Consider the following 15014-nt stretch of genomic DNA (forward strand, 5'->3'; position numbering starts at 1 on the left):
TTGAGTCAAAAGCTCCACTAAATCAGAAATTTAATAAACATTTTGTAATTGCTACACAGATCTTTTACTCCTTGCCCTCCTTACATTATAACCATTCAGCCGTGTTATTTTTTGCTTCCAATTATTTTCATACTGCCTTTTTCATGAACTCATTTAAAAATCCAGATGGGATTTCACCAAAACACTATATAACTAGGGAATAACTTCTTCACTTTTGTATTCTACTTCCCTTGAAATAAAGATCCTCAGCCTCATGTTTCAGTCGTGCCCTCTTCTAAATCTCATTATGTATATATTTTTAGCTTCCACCTACAACAGTTATCGAATCTCCAAACTCTTCTGCAAACCTTGATAAATTAATCATTCTTCAGGAAGGAACTGAGGCCAAATCTCAGATCTCAGGGACCGTCATTCGTACGCGGCAAGGTGGCACAGCGGTAGAGTTGCTGCCTTACAGCACTTGCAGTGCCGGAGACCTGGGTTCGATCCCGACTACGGGTGCTGTCTGTATGGAGTTTGTACGTTCTCCCCATAACGCCGTAGGTTTTCTCCCAGATCTTCGGTTTCCTCCCACACTCCAAAGACGTACAGGTTTGTAGGTTAATTGGCTTGGTGTATGTGCAAATTGTCCCCAGTGTGTGTAGGACAGTGTTAATGTGTGGGGATTGCTGGTTAGTGCAACTCGGTGTCGTGAAGGGTCTGTTTCTGTGCTGTATCTCCAAACTAAACTAAACTAAGAGAATACACCCATTGTTCCTTACTCTGTTCCAGTTTACCAATCTCATTTCATGCTGTCTGATCACCTCCATCGTGTCTGCTCCGTCGGACTAATAATCTATTTTGCAGATCCTCAGTAAGTGCCGGGAAGTCCAGAGACATTGCCAGAGACTAGTCCAGAGACATTCGAGCAAGGCAATGGTCTGAAAACATTCTCCAATTTGCTCGCCTCACCCTTCAAAATGCAGGCTGATTCTTTGATTCTTCTAAGAACTCGTTGCTGGGTTTTCTCTCCCCTAATAGCACCAACAATCATATCCTTATGATTGGTTCTGGAGGCTTTTTCCTCCCTCCCATTCCCCTGCATCTGCAAGGTTTCCACCACACGGCACAGTTTGTGATTCAAAGAATGCTTTCAAATATAATGGCAGAAAATTATCCATTCAGATTGTTCAGGGCCATTTATTTTAGAAATGCAGCATGGAAACAGGACCTTCAGCCCACTGAGTCCATGCCGACCATCCATCACCCATTCATACCGGTTCCGTCTTATCCTACTTTCTGCTCCCCCCTCTACACACGAGGGGCAATTTATAAAGGGAAATTAACCTACAAGCCCACGTATCTTTGGGATGTGGGAGGAAGTCGGAGCGACTGGAGAAAACCCTCGCAGTCACAGGGAAAATGTGGAAACACCACACAGGCAGCATCCGAGGTCAGGATCGAACTTGGGTCTCTGGAAGTGTGTGGCAGCCGCTCTACCAGCGGCCCCACTGTGCTGCCCACAATTGGGTTTCGATAAAACAAACAACACAAGTTCTGTTTTGTTGACAAACAAATTCCTTTGGGTTTTTTCCATAAAGTTCAATAATTACTTGAACTATTAATGTCTGTCGTAAATAGGTATATAAAATATAGGCTCCAAAAATTGGATCCCTCAAAGCAGCATAGAAGAGACAGGAAATGTTGGGAGGTGGGACAATTATAATCAGAACATTAGGGGGGGGGAACAGTCAGTGTGTTTGTGTGACAGGGGATTGGTCTGGAGTAACCATATGTTGCAAGAGCTTGGGGAGGCTGAAGTGAAGTGGCAGGAGGTTAAGGTCAAAGACCTTGAGGTGAGGAATGTGAAAGAGGGCCTGGGCTTTGCAGGATATTAACAAATGGAAGATTTACCAACTTCCTGTAACCTGCTGGATTTAGCAAGGGATGGGAAACATTGCCATCATGAGTTTGGAAGAAAAACACTATGATTGAACCACTCAGTTTCTTTGAAAGATTTTAAGTGATTGGTTCTGTTCACAAGAGCTGATTAAGTCAACCACCTGGCATCTCAGCTCTGTTATCACCTCGGCGGGGTGTGTTTGAGTTGGATCGGGTACTTGTTTCAGCTTTTTATTGGTTTAACCTTTCATATGATCCACGCTTACCTGCGTGTTTGGAGTTAATTCTTCTCCTTGATACCTACTACAGTGAAATGACCCCAATGGTCCAAATAGTCCTTGGCAATATATGGTACTTTCCTTCCATCTATTTCAACCTTTCCAGCATCATCTTCTATTTCTTTATAGAAATAAAGGGAGAGATAGATTAGTCATGATTGAATGGCAGAGTAGAGTGGACTTGATGGGTAGAATGGCAGAGTAGAATGGACTTGATGGGCCGAATGGCCTAATTCTGCTCCTATTACTGATGACGTTTTGAGCATATGATGTCAAGTAATGCATTTTATAAATATATTCTCATAATCTTGTGAAACATTTTTTGTAACAGAGGGAAAAAAGAATCCACACACCAAACCAGATCAATGTTCTACTGCACAATACACCAGACGCCAATAACCAAGACACTACTCAACAACTAACCAGCACAATGCCACCCGACCCTGATGGTGAGCTCCCAGACTCCAACTACTATAATGTTGAATATAAAACATCATTTTAAGATTTCAGTAGTTAGATTTGCATAAATGCTTTTGTGTTAAAACTGTCAACAGATATAATTTCTAATTATGTTTCAAAATGTTTTATGTTTCTGCAATGTTATTCCTGATGAGCTAACTGCAGCATTTTTACAGATATAATAAATCGGTTGTAAAAATGTTTCCCCACCCATGGAGATTTTGCTGTGTGTGATTTATAGAATTACCCAGTGATGCGAATGTTGAATTGGCAGGGACTGTTTGCAATAAATTAATCTGTATGAAAAAAGTAAGCAAAATTATTAAAGAATAAACTTGATTATTATTGGGCTGTTTTAGTAAATGTACGAGTTATTCATGTCCTCTTTCTATCAGAGGGGGTAAATGCCATATACTAAAGGGCATAAATGACATATACTAGAGGGCATGAATGTCATACACTGGAGGGGATAAATGCCTTACTAGAGGGCATAAATTTCATACATTACAGGGGATAAATGCCTTGTACTGGAGGGCATATATGCCACATAATATGGGGCATTAATGTCCTCTTTTAGAGCGCAAAAATATCATATACTAGTGGGCATAAATGTCGTATACTAGAGGAGATAGCTTTAAGTTGGGAGTAGATTTAAGGGGGATTTACGAGGCATGTTTTTTATTGCACAGAGAGGTGGGTGCCTTGAACATGCTGAAGGAAAGTAGAGGAAAACAGATACAATAGTGATGTTTGAGAGACAGACATGTGAACAGGCAGGGAAGGAAGGGATTAGAGATCATGTACAGGCACAGGTGCGGTTTAAATTGGTATCACGGTTGGCGCAGATACCGTGGAGCCAAGGATGTGTGACCGTGCTGTACTGTTGTATTAATTTATTTCATGGAGCATGATTGGCTTTTAAATGCACTTTTCTTTATTTTAATCCCAACAAGAAACAGTATAGTTTTGTAAACAATTATCTTATATAGTTATAGTCGTACATAGATATAGTTTTCAATATAGATATATTTTTCTAAACAATTTCTTTAGTCAGAGGGTGGTGAATTTGTGGAATTTATTGCCACGGAGGCCAAGCCATAGGTTATTTTTGAAGCAGAGATTGAGCGGTTCTTGATTAGTAAGGTTGTCAAAGGTTCGAAGGGCCGAATGGCCTACTCCTGCACCTATTGTCTATTGTTATGGGGAGAAAGCAGAATGGGGTGGAGAGGGGAAAAATAGATTGGTCATGATTGAATGGCAGAATAGACTCGAAGGGCCGAATAGCCTAATTCTGCTCCTATACTTATGAACAAGATGAACCTTCGCAAACAGAACCATTGTGTAGCCTGACACAGATCCTCCGTGGCTGCAGTCAGGACGAGGACAGTTTTACAGCAGCACAGGCTGTCTGAATATTGTCCCTCTGACAACAGTATACAAGAGAGTGGCTCCCTGGTGGGTAATGCATTGGATGCTGAGCCTATAATCTGGTCCTGTAGATGTTGGAATGATAGTCATAGAGTCACACCAAATGGAAACAGGTCTTTTAGCATGCTTAATGTTATCTGCCATTTGAGTAGCAGTAGTAACAGTGGTTCTGAAAACACACTGCAATTAGACAATAGACAATAGACAATAAGTGCAGGAGTAGGCCATTCGGCCCTTCGAGCCAGCACCGCCATTCACCGTGATCATGCACAATCAGTACCCCGTTCTTGCCTTCTCCCCATATCCCCTGACTCCGCTATCATTAAGAGCTCAATCTGACTCTCTCTTGAAAGCATCCAGAAAATTGGCCTCCACTTATTATTGGATTTCAGACCAGCATGGTTGAAATGTCGAGACACAAGAAGGGTCCCGATCTGAAACGCCACCTGTCCATTCTGTCCACAGATGCTGTTTGATCTGCAGAGTTCCTCCAGCAGTTTATTTTTCTTTTTGTGGTTGAAAGGTTTGCTGGTGTTAAATTTTGGACTTTGCATCATTAATGATATTCTTTGAGCGACCTGTGAACTGGAAAAAATATACTTGAGAAGACAAGAAGATCTAGAACTAAAATGCATACAAAATGTTAACAATTGACAATACACACACTCAGAACCATGCGCAAAGTTGTCTGAATTTACATTGTGTCATTTTTATCCCTAATGATCCCAAGGTCACAAGTGATCGGAGCAGAATTAGGCCACTCAGCACATCAAGTCTACTCCACCATTCAATCATGGCTGATCTATCCTTCCCTCCAAACCCCATCCCCCTGCCTTCCTAATCAAGAATCTGTCAATCTCTGTCTTAATTAAGACAATGATTTTTTTGTGGGGGGGGGGGGGGGGGGTTGTGAAGATGACTGGTTGTAAACCACTGGGCCCCCTCTGTATAAATTTAAATTTGTGCTGAATATTTACTTCATTTTTTAATTGGCATGACTTCCAATGATCAATTTTAAGAATTTTCGATGTGTGCTTGGATGATAAACATAGGAATCAAGTGCCATGCTGCAGTGATTGCTTTTTAATAGCTAAACAAGTTGAGCATTGTATTCAGTAATTATTCCACGCAAAATAAACCATATGAATGCTGTACAATTTCAAACTAAGCAGGCTGGGTGTTCTGCATTTAGCATTATCTACACGGATTAATAGTTTTACACTGTTGTTATCCTCACATTTCATCCCTGAGAAAAAAAATTAAATTGAATTCAGTGCACAGCATTCTAGATGTAAGAAATCATCATTAAAACAACGTGGGAAAAAATCCACTTTGAGACACAAAACATATTTGAGGACTGAAAGACAATTTCCAGAGACAAACTTAAATGATACTAAATCTGCAACTTAAACAGGGAGGTGCAATTAAATAATCAGCTCCACAACCAGAAACTGAAATCCTTCTTGTAAAACACGGCAGCTTGTTCTGTGTCACTTTCCTGAGCTAACATTGAAACGAGTCAACACTAGCTAACTCTCTGAGGGTTTATGGATAATCTGCCCATTGGAAGTGTAGTCACTTTTTAAATAAAGTACTCACCTGCTCTTAACACCAGTGGTTGTGTTGTTTATCGATTCAGTGTTCCATTTGATTTAACTTTCAGCTTTGTTTCACGGATGAGTCTCTTGGAAGAGGGCAGATCACACTTCAGTTTATTGATGCCTCGGTCCTCTTTGCCTGAATCCCATATATTTTCCAAATCTGTTGTCAAAATGTTACCCTGCTTCAACCCAAAACCAATATTCAAACATTGTGGTCCTCTGCCAAAACGGAGGATTTCCATTAAACGACTTTGGTTACGTGAGGGTGACTTTGGATGAATAATGCAAACCCTGAAAAGAGAATTTGCTTCTCTTACAAAGTCAATTTTACGTGGGACTGTAAGAGATGTGGCTTGTATATTATCAGCACTTAGATTAAACCTGACATAACATATGGAAGGTCTATAAATGAGTCATGGTTAAAATAACAGAAAGAGTGAAGCAAGTTACTTGATATTGGAGATCAATGTTCCCTCTAGTTCAATCCACAAACGCTGCCTGAACCGCCAAGTTTATTTAGCACTTTTTTCTTTGCTTCAGATTCTGGCATCTGCAGTCTCCATACCCTCAGAGTTTTAGTTACAGCTCCTTCCCTGTGTTACGTCACCCACCAGGGCATTTCATCATAAAAACGTATGAAGCCAGAGCTGCAATGGATGATTTTGTCACCCTTCCCAAAATCAAACCATGCACATAATGACGGAATGGACGAATCATTACTTCTTGTTGATGACAAGATTTGTTCCTGAAAAAATCTTACACCAAGGGAACAGGTTCTCGGGGGAGAGAGATGATGTTTTCTCCTGATGTAATCTGCATTTCATCTAAAGAATGACAAGAGTGTTACTCAGGAGCAACATGGATTTGTAGGCCTGTTTGATGCATTGTTGAACAAGGCTAATAAAGTAAAGTGCACTGCTATAGTGCAAAACACTGGTGGTGCCCACTTCGGACAGAGGTTTTGGGGGTAACGAAGACTCAGTTAACACTAGAACTCGTTTGGGGAGATTGGATTGAGAAGTGATAAAGAACTGGATTTGAAGGTGAAGAAAATGTGATTTATGACACAGAAAATCAGCAATAGACAGCAGAAAAATCAATAAAATCTAAGACATTTCATAGCAAGTCTGAATGATGCTTGTGGTCAAATGCTTCTTTCAAAAGGGTGAAATGAGAGAGCAGAATTCTTAGGTCTAGAAGGGGTAGAATTTGCCCTTTTCACCTATTTCAATCCCAAAGAAACCAACATTTTCTCTTTCTGCGGAATTGCAAACATATTGCTTCTGGTAACACATTGTGAAGTGCTGCTCCTCCAACCTACACTGGGAAGTTAGTCCATCTACACATCTCGAGTTCAGTGGCACAGTGGTGCAATGGTAGAGTTGTTGCCTTACAGCGCCAGAGACCCGGGATTGATCCTGACTACGGATGCTGTTTGTGGAGTTTGTATGTTCGCCCTGTTACTGCGAAGGTTTTCTCCCAGTGTTCCGGTTTCCTCCCACATTCCAAAGACGTACAGGTTTGTAGGTTAATTGGCTTTAGTATAAATTCTAAATTATAAATTGTCTCTAGTGTGTAGAATAGTGCCAGTGTACGGGGATCGCTGGTCGGCAAGGGCCTGTTTCCACACTGTATTTCTAAACTACAATTAAAAATGGGTATTTATTTGGAAATGTCGAACAATATTTCTGAACGTGTTCATCTGCACATATTTGACAAAGTCTGCAAAGATTTTATTAAATATTGAAGATTCACACAGATGAGATGCAGTTCAGCTAAAATGTATTTTCTTTGCTTCTGTACTTCAGATAGCCAACTATGAATTCTTAATTGTTTTAATCCATGAAAAATGCAGGAGTCAGAGTGAATTACTATGTTTTATGAAGTACCCTTCTATTGGCTGCAAAAGTCCTTAAATGCATGCTTCTGCAAAGGTCAGGCATGACTTGCTTTCAGTTAGGCTAGCATTTTAATGAAAAATAACCAGTGGAGCATAACACATTGATAGAAATTTGTTCCATGGCATCTACATCATCTATTCAATGCCTTACTTGTATAAATTGAAGATTTTTTGTTCAGCTTGCTAGTTTTTTTTAAGAACTAGTTAGTTAATAAGTTAGGGACCAGCACTTTGTACTTGCATTCACTTTCTTTACACGATGTTAGAGGATGAAGAAAACAAGCTCGGACATTTCATTGTGAAGCTAGTGGATTTGGGGAATTGCAAGGTAAAATTAATTGGTGAACCCCAAAACCCAGGAGTTTGTAATGCCCTTTGGACCGAGTACCTCCATGCAGGAGATGCACTTGTACACAAGTACCTCCGTGCAGGAGATGTACCTGTACACAAGTACCTCCATGCAGGAGATGCACTTGTACACAAGTACCTCCGTGCAGGAGATGTAGCTGTACACAAGTACCTCCATGCAGGAGATGTAGCTGTACACAAGTACCTCCATGCAGGAGATGCGCCTGTACACAAGTACCTCCATGCAGGAGATGTACCTGTACACAAGTACACTAGCAGCAGTGGTGTGCAATGCCTGCTTGATGACGCTGTTACTGCCACAGTGGACCACAGAAATGCAACAATGAAACAAACAATAAAAAGTCCTGACAGAAGGAAGCTCAGCCCGCCTGATCTCCGAGTTGCCGGACACTTTAATTCTCCTTCCCATTCCCACACAGACTTTTCTATCCTAGGTTTCCTCCATTGTCAGGGTGAGGCTAAACACAAATTGGCAAAACAGCATCTCATATTTCACTTGGGCAGCTTGCAGCCCAGTGGTATGAATTTGATTTCTCTCACTTCAGGTAGCCCCGGCATTCCCTCTCTCTCTATCCCTCCTCCCGGAATGGCGGGACTGTCGTATGTTGAAAGGCTGGAGCGATTGGGCTTGTATACACTGGAATTTAGAAGGATGAGGGGGGATCTTATTGAAACATATAAGATAATTAGGGGATTGGACACATTAGAGGCAGGAAACATGTTCCCAATGTTGGGGGAGTCCAGAACAAGGGGCCACAGTTTAAGAATAAGGGGTAGGCCATTTAGAACAGAGATGAGGAAGAACTTTTTCAGTCAGAGAGTGGTGAAGGTGTGGAATTCTCTGCCTCAGAAGGCAGTGGAGGCCAGTTCGTTGGATGCTTTCAAGAGAGAGCTGGATAGAGCTCTTAAGGATAGCGGAGTGAGGGGGTATGGGGAGAAGGCAGGAACGGGGTACTGATTGAGAGTGATCAGCCATGATCGCATTGAATGGCGGTGCTGGCTCGAAGGGCTGAATGGCCTACTCCTGCACCTATTGTCTATTGTCTATTGTCCTCCACCCAAGTCGCACTAGCTTGTCGGTTTCACCTTAGAGAGCTAACAGTGGCCTGTTTCCTTTATCATTGTCACTTTTTTGCATATCTTTTATTCATTGTTCTTTATCTTCCACATCATCGTCTGTATCTCTCGTTTCCCTAATCCCGAACCAGTCTGAAGAAGGGTCTCGACCCGAAACATTACCCATTCCTTCTCTCCAGAGATACTGCCAATCCCGCTGAGTTACTTCAGCTTTTTGTGTCTATCTTCAGAAGGAAGCATACCGTTTTGTTAGTGACTGAAAAGGCAGCACCTCAACTGCATCTTTGCTGGAGCGTGCAATGCCTAGATCATTGATGGGCTCAGCTGGGAATTCAATAATGGACTAGATTTTGCATTTAGTTACCGGTGTCCTCCTCCGCTGCCAGGCTGTAATGCAGTTAACAGAGGGCTGGTCCATTCGGGCAGTTTAGTTTAGTTTAATTTAGAGATGCAGCGCAGAAACAACCCCTTCGGCCCAGCGAGTCCGCGCCAACCAGCAATCCCCATAGACTACCCACTGGGGACAATTTACAATTTGGGAAAGCCCACGCGGTCAGAGGGAGAACGTGCTAACTCCGTACAGACAGCACCCATAGTCAGCATCGAACCCGGGTCTCTGGCGCTGCAAGGCAGCAACTCTACCACTGCACCACAGTGCTGGTTGTAACTTGCCCAACCCCATTTTCATTCCATAGATATCTTTCATTTCCCCATCTCATCACGCTCTGTCTTTCCCATGGACTTTTCCATCTCGCTTTCAACCCATGCTCCATCTCCACTCTTTAAAATCATTAAACTGACAACCTGTGAACTACACCACTGCTCTGCAAGCTTTTCCCACCCAAATGCCTAACTGGATTCTGGTTGGAGAATCAGTTGGAAATAAACATGTACGCATGGGTTTAACACTTGAATTTAGTTTCGTTCATTGTCATGTGTGCCAAGGTACAGTGAAAAGCTTTAGTTGTGTCCTGACCGGTCAGCGGAAAGACAATACATGATTACAATCGAGTCATCCTCAGTGTAGACACATGATAAAAGGAATTTAGTTTCGTTTATTGTCACGTGTACCGAGGTACAGTGAAAAGCTTTTGTTGCGCGCTAACCTGTTAGCGGAAAGACGTTTACAATCGAGCCAAGCAGTGTACGGATACATGGTAAAGGGAATTTCCAGGTCCATCTCGGTTTCAGTAGTAATTGAGATCATTGATCTGACTATGAAGTCCCAATCTTCAAATTCCTTTTCAGTGAATTTACAAACCTGCAGTCTAAAATCTACATTGCCGGGGAGTTGATTTTGGTGCCATAAGTGCTGAGCCACACTTGCGTTTTGGAGGCAAATGCCTTCACAATGTCAGAACGTGCCAAGACACATTTTTAGTCAACTAAGTACTCTCAACCTACTGTGCAAAATGGAGCAGTTCATTTGAGCATTATAAGCTTTTGAAACTTTGTCGGCACCAGAAATTTTTCCAACACTTGTGTACTGCCAAGGTGAGGTCTGCTCTATGACTTTACCAGGTTGGATGCAAAACAAAGCATTTCATCTTACCTAGGTGCATGTGACAATAAAGTATCATTGAAGTTTCTAAACATTGCAATGGTGCCAGATAAATTGCTTTATTAAATAGGATTGAGAGTTAAATATTGATCGAGTTCAACTCATGGGCTTCATTCAATCATGCCATGGGTTTATTTATATCCACGTTCAAAGCAAATGTCAAGTGTTTAATTGTCATATATACTGGGACCGGAACAATGAAAATCAATGATGCATCATTGACAGTGCAGCTCTTCATCGGTAACCCGATGATGTGTCAACCGGATTATCTTGAAGTCTCTGGAGTGAGCTATAAACTTGCTATCCTTTGCCTTAGAGATAAAATTTCTACCGCTGAGCCAAAAGTGCCCAAGGAGAATTTGTAAAAGATGCACGAGTCCTACATTTGCTGGACAAGCTTGGCCAGCGATTTTCCAGCTGCAGTCTACTTTTAGAATTAGAAGTCCAACTGTGTCGGATCTGCCAATCTGCACTCCGATCTCCACAAGCCCATGCATTTTAATGGAGATAATGAAACTGTGAGAAAGAAGCCAAGAATGAACTTAATTATTTGCGTTCGAATAATGTCTTCAGTTACTGATTTACAGTTCCTATTTTTTTTAATTGCTTACTTTGTAGTTTTTAGACTTTCTCAATGTCTGGGACATTCAGAAACAGATAGTGTGGGTTTGCTGCCCGTCTAGAAGGTTTCCAGAGGAGGTCTGGTCTGCCTACAAGTTTCAGTGATGTGGCAAGAGGCTCTGCCACTTGACATTTAGCTCCCTGGTCATCTCAAGCCAATGTGCAAGATTCAGCAAGCAGTGGGGGCCACATTCCAGACTCTACAAATGCCAGGCCAGTGTAATCACCAACTCACTGGGAGATCTCATTTATCCAGAATTTGTAGTTGTAATATTGGCAAAACTATTATTGGTGTCATTATTGTGTAAAACTGGGAGCCACCTCCAGGATCCACGCACGTCCCAGCAAATGTGGAAATGCAGAAGCTTCTCTCAAAGTTGTAAATAAAAAACTATTAATATGTCGCGATTTTGAGGAATAGTTCATGACAGCAACTGGACCATCTTATCAACAACTAGAGAGCAGTCCTAAGTTATCATCTACCACATAGGAGACCCTCGGACTATCTTTGATCGGACTTTGTCTTGCAGTAAACGTTATTCCCGTTATCATGTATACTGTACACTGTATACTGCACAATGTAACCTGCGGATGGCTCGATTGTGATCATGTATTGTCTTTCCGCTGACTGGTTAGCACGCTACAAAAACTTTTCACTGTATATCGCTACACGTGACAATAAACTAAACTCAATTAAGAATAGCTTTGTTCCCAATGTTGGGGGAGTCCAGAACCAGGGGCCACAGTTTAACAATAAGGGGTAGGCCATTTAGAACGGAGATGACGAAAAACGTTTTCACTCAGCGAGTTGTAAATCTGTGGAATTCTCTGCCTCAGAAGGCAGTGGAGGCCAATTTTCAAGAGAGAGTTAGATAGAGCTCTTAATGATAATGGAGTCAGGGGGTATGAGGAGAGGGCAGGAACGGGGTACTGATTGTGGATGATCAGCCATGATCACATTGAATGGCAGTGCTGGCTCGAAGGGCCGAATGGCCTCCTCCTGCACCTATTATCTATTGTAATCAGGAAGTAGCATTTATAGTGCAGAAAAGAAGTAAACTGATTTTTCATTTGGCTACCCTGAAAACAGCAAAATACCAAATAGCTGATGGAACTTAGCAGGTCAGGCTGCATCTGTATAGAAAAGGACAGAAGACTTTTCAGGTCAGGACTCTTCTTTGGATTGATTATTTGCCCATGAGAAGATTATTCAATAGGAATCTGGGAGGGGGGGGGGTTCCGCAGTGTACTTCAAAAGGGTGGTGGGTGTATGGAACGAGCTGCCGGTGGAGGTAGTTAAGGTCATGGGGAGAAGGCAGGAGAATGGGGTTAGGAGGGAGAGATAGATCAGCCATGATTGAATGGCAGAGTAGACTTGATGGGCCGAATAGCTTAATTCTGCTCCTATCACTTATGATCTCTGACTTTATGAAAAGATTTAATTAACCTTTGTAAAGATCTATTTTCTTCCTGCACAAGTTGAGCAGATAAGTTTGATTTTCTCATGTTGTGCAGAGACCTACAAACATACGACATACTGTGGTGGTAATACCTTACTTGTCGGGAGCCAGCTTTGTCAATTGGTGAAGAAACAGAGGCCATTTTAAGAATTTTTGCTGGAGAGAAATACAAACATGACTTCCTGATAGAAATTTCTGCTCATTGACCAGTGAGACGGTGCTATTTCTAATGTCAGGTGAACAGAGATCAAATACATTCATGGAATTGATTGTGCTTTACCCTGTCCACGATTTCAGCTGATTTGTTGGATCAATTTGAACTTGTTATTTCCTGCAGATGTCTCAATACTGCACAATAGCAGGCTACTAGCATGAACAGCCGAAACAAATAATTGATTTTTATTCACTAATGTTGTTCTCCTCCAAAGCAGCCGAGTTTGTTGTTTTTGGCAGGGTTTAACTTGCGTTATTGTTTTCATCTTTATCTTTAACAGAATAGTTCATTTGATTCAGTAAAATGCCACCAGCAGCACTTGAATTTAATCCGTGGAGAGATTGGGAGTGGTCAGGAAATCAGGTAAATGGTTCTCTCTGAAGACGGTCTGTGTTTGCAGACACGTGCACCCAGTGGGCCTGAAGAACACACTGTACATAAATTCCTTGAAGGATGAATGTTAGCCCTCACTTTATTTTGGCATGTTATGATGCACCAATCCTTACCTTATTTTCACACTCCCATCCCAACATGTATCACTGAACATCCATCAACAGAAAGCATGACTGCCATGTTCCTTGTATAGCAGGGGTAACGTATGCACTGCAGAATCCAGAGCTGTTTAAAGTGCACTCTGGAGCATGATTAAAAAAAAGCAGCAAGAGCTTCTTTGCTTCCTTCATTTCAAATCCCTTTGTTCATTAGCCTTTGGTCAACATATTGCTTTTTGAACATGGAGAAACATAGAAAATAGGTGCAGGAACAGGCCATTTGGCCCTTCGAGCCAGCGCCATTCAATATGATCATGGCTGATTATCCAAAATCAGTACCCCGTTCCTGCTTTTTCCCCATATCCCTTGACTCAGTTAGCCCAAAGAGCTAAATTTAACTCCCTCTCGAAAACAATGATCATGAAAACAAAATCATTGTCTTGGCTGAAGAGCACTTCACAACTAGAGCTGATCAACAGAACAACAAATTAATGTTGAATGGGTTTATCATCTCCCTTCTATCCAACGTGCCCTTCACCAACACGCACAGACTTACACTGACAATGCAGGTAGACTTTAAGATAGACATAAAGTGATGGAGTAACTCAGCGGGTCAGGCAGCAACTCTGGAGAGCATTCTTCCAGAGATGCTGCCTGACCCACTGAGTTACTCCAGCAATGTATGTCTATCTTTGGCATAAATCAGCATCTGCAGTTCCTTGTTTCTAGGCTCTCAATCTAAATTTGGCCCTCTGCTGGAAGGCAAGTGTTTTGCTTCTGATGCTGTTTGGCCATCTTCAACGAGAAAATTTAAAGACTATTTGACTGATGTAATCATTGAACCAATTGATGCTAAACGTTTTATCGCTTTTTGTTGTGCCAGCTGTCACTTTCTGCTTGTATTAGTACTTTTAAATTCTTTTCTCTGTTCTGTTAGGTAATGTGATAGTTCATTTGATTCAGTAACATCCTCACAAGCAGTACTTGCTTACAATGTGATCGATAGTGGTCATAAAATCAGGTAAATACCCTTCCGTTCAACCAATAGACCTGTGGAATGTTTTACATTCACCCACAGACACAAGGGTCCTAGGATTTACTGTTTTTTCAACATTGCATTGAAGTCTCTAGAAGCCACTACTATTTCACATATGAGTCTATGGCTTGTCATAGCTACAGCATTGTCATCTGAATATTAATTGCAATTGAATTAAACTTATTGAAATTCCCAAGGTTAACTGGGCATTTTTAAAGTGGAGATTGATAGGTTCTTGATTAGAAAGGGCGTCAAAGGCTACGGGGAGAAGGCAGGAGAATGGGCTGGAGAAGACAAAAATATATCAGTCATGATCGAATGGCGAAGTATTATCAATTGGCCATATGGCCTAATTCTACTCCTATGTCTTACGATCCCAATACGTGCATAAAGTTCTACCCATGCACAGAGCAGGTTGAAGGCAAATGACAGATACCCTAAACCATGTAAACATTTTTGAAATTGTGCATGCAGAAAACCTGCAGAAATGCTTTATCTGTTACCAATGGCAGTGTCCAAAGAATTAAACTGGCCCTACCAACCCTCCCGTCTTCCAATCATAGCCACCTCTGATTCCAATATATAATTGAAAAAAACTGAATATGCTGGAGATATTTATCAGGCTCGGCACCATCTGT

The 15014-nt window shown here is 41.6% G+C and overlaps 2 protein-coding genes across 2 annotated transcripts in view; one reads left to right on the forward strand and one right to left on the reverse strand.

The window, feature by feature from the left end:
• The window catches only part of LOC144598517 (nectin-1-like), a 37799-nt gene extending 34873 nt beyond the window's left edge, over positions 1–2926 (forward strand). Inside the window, exon 4 of the mRNA XM_078408684.1 lies at positions 2491–2926. Coding sequence (XP_078264810.1) covers positions 2491–2661 — 171 coding nt within the window. The 3' untranslated portion in view covers positions 2662–2926. The remainder of the gene's footprint in view (positions 1–2490) is intronic.
• A 1375-nt stretch (positions 2927–4301) lies between these two features.
• The window catches only part of zbtb20 (zinc finger and BTB domain containing 20), a 230607-nt gene continuing 219894 nt past the window's right edge, over positions 4302–15014 (reverse strand). The window contains exon 9 of the mRNA XM_078409123.1: positions 4302–4631. Within this exon, the coding sequence (XP_078265249.1) occupies positions 4603–4631 (29 nt within the window). The 3' untranslated portion in view covers positions 4302–4602. The remainder of the gene's footprint in view (positions 4632–15014) is intronic.

This window comes from Rhinoraja longicauda, chromosome 12 (assembly GCF_053455715.1).
Source record: "Rhinoraja longicauda isolate Sanriku21f chromosome 12, sRhiLon1.1, whole genome shotgun sequence".
In the NCBI taxonomy this organism is placed as follows: Eukaryota; Metazoa; Chordata; class Chondrichthyes; order Rajiformes; family Arhynchobatidae; genus Rhinoraja; species Rhinoraja longicauda.